The following is a 13,548-nucleotide window of genomic DNA, read 5'->3' as shown; positions in this document are numbered from 1 at the left end:
TTATTTAATCGTCATCAGTGATAATAATTAGCAGGGTACAAGAAAGGAGCGTTAAGCGCGACGTGGTGTCAGTTCCACGTGATCGCTCAACCGGGATTCGGCTGCGGCACAATGCAGTGGTGAAAATTGATTTACGACGTTTTCAAATAATACGTATAATTATCATAATGTATAATTTTCACCTCGAGTATAATTAAACGGTTCAGAAAACAGAACGAGTGAATATGATGTAGACAATAGACGTACATGCATCATTTACTGTCTTAAGACTATGCTATGATTATATTAGAGTGTAAAAACAAATGGGTTTAATGTTAATAATTATTGTACAACTACACATACATACCAAAATTATATAAATACAAAATACACACCAAAATATATAAACAGGAGTACCTAGAGTTCTAGATCTTACCCATCTATAACGTGGGTTTGGTTTTTTTTCAAATATAAAAATAATGGCCGTGATAAAATCAATTATATCAGTTATAGTGGTTTTATCAGTTATATTAAGTTATAACATAATAATAAAATATGTAAAATAATATACCTGTAGAATTAAAAACTAAAATCTTATTTTATTCAACTTAAATTTAAAAGGTCATTAATATACGTGTGACTTGGTATGTAGGTATGTATATGAAAGATAAAATGTAAGTATTTATGAATCATAGTAATATAATTAGCTATTAATATTTTTAATGAATGATTCGATTGTAACAACTCACAACTTCGTGCCTCGATAGGTACACACCTGATACAGCTTTTCAAAAATTACCTATATATTTTACTAATATTCTGTAGCTATAGTAGATACTTAGGGCCGCATTCATATTCAATGCTTAAGAATAATATTGCTTAAGCTATACTTATGAATCAAATGAGATTCATAAACAAGACTTTGGCTTAAGAAAAGAAAGAAAAGAGTTTTTAAGGTTGGTCGAGAATTACCTTAAGCATTGCTTTTAGTTATTATATCTAATTTTTAATTTTTAAATTATCAAAATTAGCTTAATAGCAATACTTTTCATAAGCAATGACTATGAATATAGCCCTTAGTGTTTTTTATATCAATAGTTATTTACAATATTACACTTATAATTATTTTCAACTTTATTATAGAACTATAGGTAATTGTTTGAAAAAAAAAATGTTTTATATGTTCTTTGTAATCTATCGAGTAGGTATCTTATAAATTATCAAAACACGATTAAGCACCTATAATATTATGATTGAATGTGGTTGAAAATTAAAATCCACTTAATAATAGCCAATAATTTCCTTGACCTTATGAATACTATGATTTCATTCATATTTCGAACAAAGATTACAGATTATGATAAAACTGTGTTACACTGATATTTAATTTGTCGTATTTGTTTCTCAGGTTTTGACGGTGTTAAATGTGTTTAAACAAAAAAAGGTTTGTTTTCACAAACAATTTCCCTCTTTAAGCATGTGAACGAAACGTTTTCGCAGTCAACGTCTCAAATTATCAACAAAATTTCATTCTTTCATAACAACCAGTGTAAAAAAACTCTATAGGTATTGTTTGTGTTATAAATTATAATATATCTCATTGTTTTTTAAAGGTACATTATACTATCCATTTTGTACAATATTATTCTTATTATTTTCAATTGTATTGATTTTTCCGAATGATTTCTGTTTTGTTTTTTCATTATTTTTTTTATGAACATGAAGAGGAAAGTCTTTAAAATGATCCAAAATGTTCGATAGATGAACCCTTTTATCAATTGTTATTACATTTTTCAAATAAGTCACTTTTATAAATAAATATGCTACGCCCAAACACATACCCTCTGCATTAGATACTTTGTAAGTTATTATTATTATCATAATAATAATTTTTTTTAGCAATTTTTTGTTGCATATTATTATTGTTGTTGTTATTTACAAAATAATAAAAACAATCATGATCATAACACATTTCAAAACAAAAACTGTCTGTAGAAAAGAAAATTAATTGTTTTTTTTTTTAGTTACGTAACAACATACAAATATTTATTTCGCTATACGCTCTGGTTATGAACGGTAATTAAATCCCAAGTGGTATATATTTTATTATGTATGTGTGGTGATATATCGTATTGTATGGCATAGTTATAGTAGTTATCAGCTATCAGTTGTTGTTTTATGTTTGATAATGAATTTTTTCTTGCGCTGTGGCCGTTACCTACTTTTCGGACGGATAACCATCAGTGACATTCGCCAAGGCAGTAGCCAATATTTAGGTGAATCATGCAACAGCAATGTTTATTCCCCTCTACGTCAATGAATTAAAAAAGTCCATACACAAATATTTACCGAAATACGTGTTACGGATAATTATAACATTGTAACTTCGAAATGTAGTAATCATTGGCAGACACCGTCGGAATGAACGATAATACCAACCACAACTCACAAGTATACCTACTAATTCGAATCATGATATGATTCAAAGTAATTACTTATTGTACTAGACATATTGTACCACAAAATAATATATAATACGTCAATAATACCTAAGTATAACACGTACCTATAATCATAGGCGCAACTAGACCTCTAAAACGTGGTATGATATAATATTTCATATTTTAATAAACATAAAATACATAAAAACTATAGACGTTTTACATTTAATACTCTTTACATACATACGACACATACCACATACGACCTACCTATACAAATCTTTCATACTTATAGTACGCCAAAAACAAAAATGGTTTTACTAGTGCAAATTTAAGAATAAACTTTTGCAGTGTTCTCAAGTATTTGAGTAAAAGTATTCAAATACTTTTTATTTTAAAGAATTGAATGGTATTTTAAATACTTTTTTTTTACTATTGATTACCATTTTCTTGAATACTTTTTTTTATTCTTTAATTCTTAATTGGTTCCTATTTATAATCATTTTTAAATAAAAATACCGTGCCATCGTGGTTATCCTATGTTTTTTTTCTCCAGGAACCAGTTTATCGTCGATGACGGTACCGTTCGGTACCAGGATTACTTTATTAAGTGAATAACAAAATATATAATATTATGCAATAAGATGATTTTGCTTAATAGCTATTATACTTTATAATTTAACAATACGCAAAATGTAATTTAAAAATGCAATAAACAAATGTTTGATTATAAAAAATTCTATCAGAACTAAATAGAATTTTTTTTTTTGAATTTGAAGATTATTTCAAATACTTCTAAGAAGTATTTGAATATTACTCAAGAATTTAAGTATTTATAATATTTGGGTGGTATTTTAAATACTTTTTAAAAGTATTTTTTTACAACACTGGCAGTATGTAGGTACTGCGTGTACTCCGTGTATTGTGTTTAGTAAGTATATGAATCCAAAAGTAAACCATTATTACAGATATATTATTCAAATATCTATATTTTTGCGAGGTTCACATACCTACATAATAATATAATAAATTATAATAGTATTAGAATCTTAACTGAATGATTATCAACAAGTCGTGTTGAATATCATTTTATATTTATAAAATTGAACAAGATTATATTACAATATGTACGATTTGTCAATTTAATACAACGATAAGATATAAATGGCACGTAAAGAAGGAAAAATAAATATAAGGTGCCCCTTATATTTTTTTTTAAATTGATTACAATTTGTATATATTTCTCTATGGTTTCCAACATATAAAGACATATAAAACGGTATTTTTGGTTTGTAATCGAATTATTATGCAGTTAGTGTAGGTGGAAATTATATCACATTAAGCAATAAATAGGTATATGACTGCAATTAATAACTAAGATTAATCCATATTAATAGTAGCAAGGAGGTGGTAGACAAGGTGGACATAATGGTGGACAAGGTGGACATACTGGCGGTATAGAGAAACAAGGTAGAGATGATAGCGGTACTGGTATCAAATTTGGGGGTGGAATACATGGAGGTGCCAGACAAGGTAGTGAGCATGGTGGTGGACATGGTGGCAAGCAAGAAATTGGGCAAGGCGGTGCTGGCAGGAAACATGGTGATAGTGGTGGTAAACAAGGGAGTGGGCAGGGTGGTGGGCATGGTGGTAGGCAAGGAAGCGGACAGGGTGGTGGGCATGATGGACATAATGGTGGAATAGAGAAACAAGATAAAGGTGATAGTGGTACTGGTATCAATTTTGGAGGTGGAACACATGGAGATGCTAGACAAGGAAGTGGGCATGGTGGTAAGCAAGGAAGAGGAAAAGGAAGAGGAAGAGGACATGGTGGTGCTGGCAGGAAGCATGGTGGTGGTGGTGGTGGTGGTGGTGGTAGGAAACACGGTGGTGGACATGGTGATAAGCAAGGAAGTGGGCAGGGTAGTAGGCATGGTGGTAAGCAAGGAAGTGGGCATTCTGATAAACATAGTGGTGCTGGTGGCGCGAAACATAAATCTAGACAAGGATCTGGAAGGTATGGAGATCCCCCACAATGAGTTGCTTCAACCTTGTTAGTAAAATTATTATTAGATAATATTGAGGTATAGGTACGTCAAGATTGTAAAATATTTCTTACCTTAGCCAAAGAGGCTAATGCCAGAGCAAATACAATTCTTAAAGTTTTCATTTTGTATATTGTAATTGTTTGAAGAACTGCTGAATAATACAATATAAATTAGCAGTGCTGTTTAGCTTTTATACTCAAATGGTGAATGATTTGTTTTTCAAAACTTCACGTTTATTTATCGTGATTTCATAAATGTAATCAGAAATGTATTTGTTATGTTTATGGATTATAGATATGTATTATAATTTCAGATGAGTGTTTATATTATAAGATTCAGATATGTACCTACTATGTACTGATATTTTTATCCAAAGAGCCACAGACTATATGCGATTTTTGTACATCTCCAAAACTTCTGATTGACGTTAATACAACAAAATTAATATGGTCTGAGATAGGTCTTAAGGTTATGCGTGTCCTCCGTATTTCGAGAGCAATATTATTAATATGATGTAGGTTGATATTTCCAACTTAAATATAATTTATGCATAATATTCCATGATTTCATAATAAAGCATTAATATATTTGAGAACCAAATAAGCAAACACACACTCGCACCGCTATAATATTTATAATATAGTTTTATATCTGTTAATAAGTACCTATGTAGTAAATTATAATACTATTTTTTCATAATATAGACTATACTAAGTGAGTGCCACAAAAACATTTCGCAAATACAATAATATAATTTACGATAATGTAAGTAAAACGTAATTTTAATGCTTTAAATTAGTAAAAATATTCAAATTGTATATGTTAAGTTAAGTTTTTTTCAATAAAGGTACAGTAAAGCGTTGCTGATTAAATGAGAGAAACTTAAATAAATAAATCTTAGTCATTTTTCAAAATATTCAGAAACTATAGAAATACAGAAAAGTTAAGTTTTTTTTCACCTAATATAATAGTAACAGCATTTAAATTTACTTATTAATACTTATTATTTGTTCATAAATTAATTTGTTTCTTTCTAAAATATTATTATAAAAATAATTAAGAAATAAAGACAATAAATTCGAAAAATTTACTATTTTAAGTTTTTGAAAAAAAAAAAAATTCTATGTATTTAGATCCTTAAGATAGTGTTCCAATTCAATAATTACTTTTGAGATAAATATGTTATTGATATAAATAATACAATTATTGTAAAATTACCTACACAAATATTAGAATTTAGAAAATTGTTGTGATAAAATTTGAATCTCAATGGCCCTAGTGGATTTTATTTAAAAAAAAATAATTTAAAAATATTGTAATATAAATCCAAATGAAATAATTATAACAAAATTACTTATAACTTACAGTATCATAGTTTAAAAAGGGTAATCACACAATATAGTTAAATGTAAAAAAGAATCAAGAAACCTTAAGAATAAAATATAACACAGATATTTGAACTGATTTAAAATAAAATATTTAATATTAGCAGTAGTTAATATTTATTTATAGTATAAATATTTAGCATTGAAAACAAAAAAATACACAAATGATGTTTTCTAATTTTTTTTCCCAAACAATATGGAATATTCGTTTGCAGTGATACATGCCAGGGAAGACGGTAAATAAACGGTTATGGACTCAAACAATTGGTGCATCAAATTTGATGGGAGACTGTCGAATATCGACGGACAAGTCGCCACCGTCGATAACATTTTCGCCACATTATTGGGATTTAAAGAACCCAATATTTTTGGTGAAGTTATTAAAATATTAATCATCGATATGAAATTTGAAACAGGCAAGTCTTTCGACAACGCCTGTGACGAACCGAGGACGGACACGAGCGAGTCAAAACTGCTGATCGGCAATACACTCAACATCCGCGAAGTCATTGCGGGACTGAGGATGGTGACGAGCACCGAAGTGGGTATCGTGTTCACCAGGAAAGGCGAAGAGTCGTCCAACGTGTCCAACAAGCCGTCCAGAAAACCAAAATGAGTAGAGGGGGGTAACTTCATCATAAATTCCGTATGTGTTTTTGAGGCGATGAACGACAACAACGACAGTAGAGTCTGCAAAGGCAAACAGTTGACCGATGATTTCGACATTGACAGCGCGGTGATCAAATTCATTGTCGACGATTGTGGGATCTCATTGAAAAATTCGGTGGAAGACACCATCCCGAGTATTGATACGAAACTGGACTTCGGGATGCTGTTCAGGACACCCGGTGATAGAGACAGCAATCCCTTCAAGAACAGACCACTTTCCTTAGGGGGCACCTGGTGCAGTGCGCACTGGTTGACTGCCAATATCGACAGTGCCGAGTTGAGGCACGGTTGTGTAAGCGTGGAGAACAATTTTGGTGAACACGCTAACACGCCGACCAAGTTGATGACCATGTCGGTTGGGATTGGATCGGTTAAATGACCGTACATCGACGTGAAGACTAAGACGAAAGATTCCTTGTCGTCCGGTGACAAATCGGCCACTGAAGTCCGCGGCGAGCTGGATTTTATATGTTCTTCATCAGGCTTTGAGGACGTTGGTAAATGTTTTTCCGTATAATGGTCCAAGCTCTATAAAAATATTCATATTAAGTTTCACCTTAACGAACCCACGATACGGCTACTTACAGCTTTTACTGAAATCGAATTTTCTAATGACAATGTCATCGAGTGTCGTGACTTGAGCGGTTTATCGGTATTTAGTTTCTGAAATAATACATCATATTATTATATTATAATAGTCATTCAAAAAAATTAAAAAATATATAAAATATAAGCGAGAAATGTTTTCGATACTATTAATCGTCTTAAAAAAAATAATAGTAGTTTAGTGGCGTACTATGCACGCGAGACTTTTCCCGTCGGGCCTTGACTCGCCGTGGACAGTGAACTGTTATTTATTATAATTAGACGACATTCCTGGCTTTATGGTCATGTCTTATTATGACCTTAGATAAAAATATACGTATACGTATAGAAGACTATAGAAGACTCATTTTATTGATATTATTAAAAATCAAAGTGATTCTTTAGATAAAATACTATTTAAGCACTAAACTCTTTTTTTAATTTAATATAATATTCTGTTTTTTTACAAGTGCAAAGTATGAATAATTTTATTTAGTAATATTACTAACTTGAGGGCAACAGGTTCTATAAAATTTCAAAATAAGCATACATTTATACCCTCTAAGAAAGTCACCAAATTCATCCATGACGAAACAAATTTGAGGGTTGGTCAAATAGTTTTCCTGAGCATAATTATTTTTATAGTCCTTCACTGTATAATACATTAAAACAGTCATAATTCAACGTTGACGTAATTATTGTTTATCATTAGCTTTCTAAATTCCTAAACTACCTATCTATCTATTTTTTTTTAATTATCAAAATAGCATATGTCCAACAAGTTGATAAATTACTTACTGTTGTTATCGATGAATTTAGAGGTGTCAAAATAGATCCAAATTTGCAAATAATACATTTACCAGCAGATACATGCCCATTCTGAAAAAAATATTTTAATTTATTTGTTAATTGTAATATTATATTTCTCTATCGACAGTTAAAATAATAAAATACAATAATACCTATTATTATTATAACTATTATTTACGATACAATAGCCATAATGTAATATAATATATAAAATAAATAAATGTACTAATATTTTTTTTTATGAAAACATAATATTATTTAAAATATAAAGTACCAAGTAGTGGTATCTATATAAATAATGATCTGATTATAGGTTTTAAAATGCAAAAGAAATAAAAATTAATAAAAATAACTACAGTAAAAATTAACAATAGGTAGGTATGGTTAATAACTTACTTGAAAAACAGACAGAGTGCAGATCAGTATCCAAAATATGGAAATAAATCGTTTCATTGTTAAACAATTTCGTTAGGAATAAAAATAAAAAACAGTAGGTAGGTACACTTGACTTGTGGTCAAAACGTTCACTGAGTATTTTATTCCATTTTATACATACTTTAAGAAACTGATAATGTAAGATAACGTTTACAATTTCGTACACATATAATTTTATCTATAATACCAACAAGAACAATGTAAATAATGTATATTAATATAATATAATTTATATATATATATTATATATACTTCCTGTAATACGAATATTATGATCTGAGCACGTTATAATAACGCATACAGTGTAAGGTGTACACTTACTTACGTTTTACGTAGGTACCAATTTTTTTTCTATAATCATTCGCTGCAATTCATAATGCCTCGAGTCAAACGCACAGTCACATTTATATGCGGTGCATTTGTCTAAATTAAAATTTTTTTTTTTTACTTATCTATTTCTCTAACATAGGACTTTTATCTGACATTATTTTAGCGATTTCTAGTATATAGCGAGATTATAATATAGAAACAACTTTTCTTCGTTAAAACTGTGTTTCAGACTTAATCATGTGAGACAAAAATATAATTGGACATATTATAATAAAATAATATATTGTATTAAGTGATCAATTTAAGGGGACGCTACCCGGTCGGAAGTAACCATAATATTAACCAGTAGAATGCGCTGCTCTATATGTGTCGCTCACATGTACAATATCCGCAAGTGTTCTTTTTAAACAAAAATTGTTTTCCGTGAATACCAAACTCGTCTTGGAGCTGTAGTAAAATCATCAAATTTTCACAGTTTTTAGAGAAAAACATCTGTGTTAAAACGTTTTTAAAAGTTTGATTGACAAATTCAAAATGTCCATGCTTAATAATAGGCACATAGCTAATATATTAGCTCATATATGACTCCTGTTTCTCCATGAAAATTGTTTTTTTAGTATACCATCACAGCTTATATAGTATTATAATAACAATAATATTTATGTAATCACAACAATTTATGATAGAGATTTTTCGTCATAAAGATATTCAGTACATACAAAGGTTTCAGGATTAGCTATATTAGCTCATCCTAAGCATTGGCTTGTATGCGGATGAGTTGAGTTCATAAAATAAACTAAAATAAAGCATCTTACAGAATTAATACAAAACTAAACAAAGAAAGATGACATTTAAATAATATTACAATATTAATTTGTACAAACCCTGTTTTCACCGGTGCTATTTAATTGGCTCCCAAATACAGGTAGTGAATATTGTACCCTCAATAAGTATCTTTATCAAAAATAGATTGTTTACCAAAATGTTACTAATAATTAAAAGTTGACGTTATGTCCTAGAGTAGTTGATGTCAGTCACAAACATAATAACAAAATAAATGTTATAAGTATATTTTACATCATTACACTGAGAGTAAATATATATATTTTTTTTACACAAAATTATTTAATAAATTGGTTAAGTAAAAAAATCCCACAAGAATGTGGAAAAATAAAAGGTAAACAATTATTTTAAAAATTAAAACTCAGACAATTATTAAGCCAAATGCGTCGTATATAATATTACCTACATGACATGCTCTTTACCCAATACTTTTAGATTTGTAATACATCCTCGTTTATATCGTTGTAATCGATTTTAGAGGAATTTTTGAAAACAATACTCGTATGTATTTAAAGTTAATTTTGTCTTTCATTTTGCATTTTTCCTAGCAAATTAATTTTACGCACTCGCGCGAACACAGCGTATTGACTAGTAAAATAATGAATGACTGTCGTGTTCATAAAATATTAACAACAAAATAAATATTATAGAAATCAATAACTATCTATTATTGACGTAGAAGACGACGATTTGTAAGATAAGATTAAATTTTATAAAATCGAATTCTGCATATCTGTTTTCATTTCATATTCCAAATAATATTTTTTTAAATTATTTCGATGGATAAAAGTCAAATATCCAAAGACTTGTTAATTTTAGTTGTAAGTAGGTAGCTATTAAAAGTTTAGATTAGAAAAGTAAAGCAAGCAGCAAAAAGTTGTTCAACTACTCTTCTCGTATAAAGACATCTAAATATAACTTTCAAAATATTTTGGCTTTTTTGGGCTATTCGTAGACAATTTTTATATTTTATTTTTTTCGAATTATGTTGATTGCTTAGTAAAAAATCTTAAACAATATGAGCAAATTTGGTGCCCTATAGTCTATAGTTCTTATTATTCAACTAATATAATATATTTACGATTTAGATAGAGATAATTTTTGAATAAAGATGTTGATTACAAATAATATTAAAAATATTAAGGGATAGTTTATTAACTGTATTAATTAATTATATAATCACACTTGTTCAGGATATCTAGAAAACTGATTGATTTATATCTCATCCAAATAATAGGTAGATATAACGTATATGAGACCGTAGTATATTGTAATTTGTAGTGACAATCATGGTTACTATCGCGGTTGTGATTGTGTCGAAATCTATTCACAACGTCACGTCAAGCTCTCTCTGATTTCATGGCTTCAGGCTCCCAAAGTATTATTATACTTAGATTTTTTAACATATAACGTCACGTGGGCTATCTAAATATATGTATTCGACCAATTCTCATATGTACATATTTTGTGTGTGTGTGTGTATGTGTGTGTCTGTGTGTCTGTGTCTGTGTGTGTGCATAATATATTGTTATACAATACGTATAATATAGGGGAAACGAAATTCCCACGAATCGTGACTTAAATCACGATTATACGGTTTGCGATGGGGGGGGGGGGGGGGCAAGTCACCTTTCCTCGAGCCCACTCGACGCGGCGTTTGCAGTGTGTACGTGTGTCTCTCTTTCTCACAGAGCGCAAGCGCACCCGATTTGTGTGGGTGCTGCAAAAGTACGTTTAACGGTGCCAAAATGTCACCAAAAGATAATCGGATTACGCGGCGAAATCAAAACTAAAGATCGTCGTCGTGCGGCGTTCGCAGTATTTTATTTTATTTTTTTTCGCTTTTTATTTTTTTCATCCCCTAAATACACACAAGCACGCGCACGCGCTAGAGCGGCTCACTGACGACGATAATCGGGTATTACGGGTGCTCCAGCGGCTACGTCGAGGTGACTAAACTGGGATTAGCGCGGCCCGGTGCACGTGCGGGACACGCGCTCACCAGTCCGCGCTCCTAATAAAGTAAAGCCCCGAGAGAGAAAGGCGCGGCGGGAGAGAGAGAGAGAGAGAGTGAGCGAGAGAGGTCGCGAGGGTGAGTGAGAGGGGGGAGGGGGTGAAAGCGAGAGGGAACGGTATGTGCGTGATATGGGAAACCAATAGACGTCGTTGTTTTTGTTTTTATACGGCCGCCACAGCAAAAAAAGTACCTATATATTATTATTATTATGAGGACGAAAAAAATTCTCCTAGAGAGTCGAGGGGTTCCCCGAAAAACGACGATCACATCATCGCGGTATGTATATACGATTTTAATAATATATTGTAGGTAATATCTGGCGGGTATATATTATAATATTATATAGGTATGGACGACTATAACGAGAATGTTCGGTTGTCGCGTTACCGTAAAGCGACCATTATAATATTGTCTTATATTATATTATGATGTTATACAATGCGTAAATAATGAACCGGGTGACCTAGAGAAATATAAACCGCATTTCGACCAAAAAAAATATTACATCACTCCTCGACGCAACTGATTTGATCCACGATAGTATGCGGTACATATCTAGGTATGGGTGGGATAGGTGCAGCATCTTATCTAATTCCAGCGGCTGCGGTTTGATAGTAATATAACACAAGTGAAGTCGTCAGTGTTAATATACCGTCTGGTAAGTACCTCTACGTAGGTATCACATGAATATAAGTCACAGCCTCATCGGCTACTATATTTTATTCTCATCGCGTCAGTTTCGCGGGCGACCAGTTACATTGGATAATGATATGACAATGATAAAAAAAAATAATATTATTATGTTTGAGGAGATTATAAACAACCACCGGCAATGGAATACCGAATAATAATTAATGTGATGTATTAACAATGACGTGTTGGAACCGAGTTAACACGATTTGTTATTATAATTATTATTATTATTATCGAACAGAGGTATACGTGATACTGCTGCTGATGCTACGTGGAAATCGTATTCCATAATAATTAATTCTGTAAAATTTCGATTTCACTTAAACAAACAGTAAATTCATCATTCGGCCGTTATACTGTATAGTTGTTGTCAGCGCCAGCCACGTGTGATTTGGTCAGTTTATCAGAATAATGTCACCGAGTATAAAACAATATGTTCATATTATTATATTATTATAATGTACAGATGAAATATTAAATAATTATTAACGTTTGACATGACTGTAGGTGCATTAATCATTGCCATTGTTCAATTAATTTTTCAGGATTTATGAATATTAATATACCTACACAAATACATATAACGACCTGCGTAGTTAAAATGCTGCAGTAAGCGTTTTGGTAATTATTTTATTTACATATTTTTACATAGGTTGAAACGTTTGTACTTATTAACACGTACCTACAGGTACCTATCAGCACGTATTTAAGGTATCGTCGTCGTAAACTGCAGCTATAGGATCAACCCCGAAGAAGATTTGCATGCGTTTACACTGCGAGTATTGGTAGAGGAGCTTTTGGGACGAGCAGAAGAAAAGAAACATTTCAAAAAAAAAAATACGTTTTCGTTCTCATTACGAAAACCCTATCCTCCGAGTACAATGTGTAATGTATATATAGGCATAGTTTATACATTATACGACGTACATGTATATAATATAATATATAAAGCTGTAACGAGAAAATCTCCGAGGTAGCATCGTTTCCGGTATGACACGGCGACGGCTTCCGCAAAGTCAGTTGCCATGGCTACTCTCGACGGTAACTACGGGCGTCGTCTTATCAGCGCCATCCAGATTGCCACGCCTCCCCCTCACCGCCGATGATGCTCTTCTTTATCACCCTCCCCGGCATCCCCTTGCACTCCTTAACTGCCCCTCGGCCCATTCACCCCCGGTGATCATTCTTATCGCTCTTCCTTTGTCACCCCTCAAAACCTAACCTGTCACCCGAATTGTTATAACAATAATAATATATACGTAATGTATGTTGCTAGATTTTTGAATCGAAAGAAGAGGGAAGGGAGAGCGGCG

The 13,548-nt window shown here is 31.4% G+C and overlaps 2 protein-coding genes across 2 annotated transcripts; both read right to left on the bottom strand.

Annotated features, from left to right (window-relative positions):
• Positions 1 to 3,461: 3,461 nt before the first annotated feature.
• LOC107883846 (proline-rich receptor-like protein kinase PERK2) lies at positions 3,462 to 4,644 on the bottom strand. Its single transcript, XM_016804716.1, has 2 exons — positions 4,540 to 4,644; positions 3,462 to 4,470 (listed from the first exon to the last, which is right to left on the bottom strand). The coding sequence occupies exons 1-2, from the start codon at positions 4,588 to 4,590 to the stop codon at positions 3,811 to 3,813; spliced, it is 711 nt and encodes a 236-aa protein (XP_016660205.1). The 5' UTR covers positions 4,591 to 4,644; the 3' UTR covers positions 3,462 to 3,810.
• Positions 4,645 to 5,922: 1,278 nt separating this feature from the next.
• Positions 5,923 to 8,464, bottom strand: LOC100159872. Its single transcript, XM_001951044.4, has 4 exons — positions 8,314 to 8,464; positions 7,906 to 7,986; positions 7,108 to 7,185; positions 5,923 to 7,050 (listed from the first exon to the last, which is right to left on the bottom strand). Exons 1-4 carry the CDS (start codon positions 8,368 to 8,370, stop codon positions 6,028 to 6,030), a joined length of 1,239 nt encoding a protein of 412 aa, XP_001951079.2. The 5' UTR covers positions 8,371 to 8,464; the 3' UTR covers positions 5,923 to 6,027.
• Positions 8,465 to 13,548: the final 5,084 nt, after the last annotated feature.

This window comes from Acyrthosiphon pisum, chromosome A1 (assembly GCF_005508785.2).
Source record: "Acyrthosiphon pisum isolate AL4f chromosome A1, pea_aphid_22Mar2018_4r6ur, whole genome shotgun sequence".
NCBI classification, from domain to species: domain Eukaryota; kingdom Metazoa; phylum Arthropoda; class Insecta; order Hemiptera; family Aphididae; genus Acyrthosiphon; species Acyrthosiphon pisum.
Note: the sequence above shows the minus strand (reverse complement) of the source record. Positions and strands in the feature narration are given on the sequence as shown.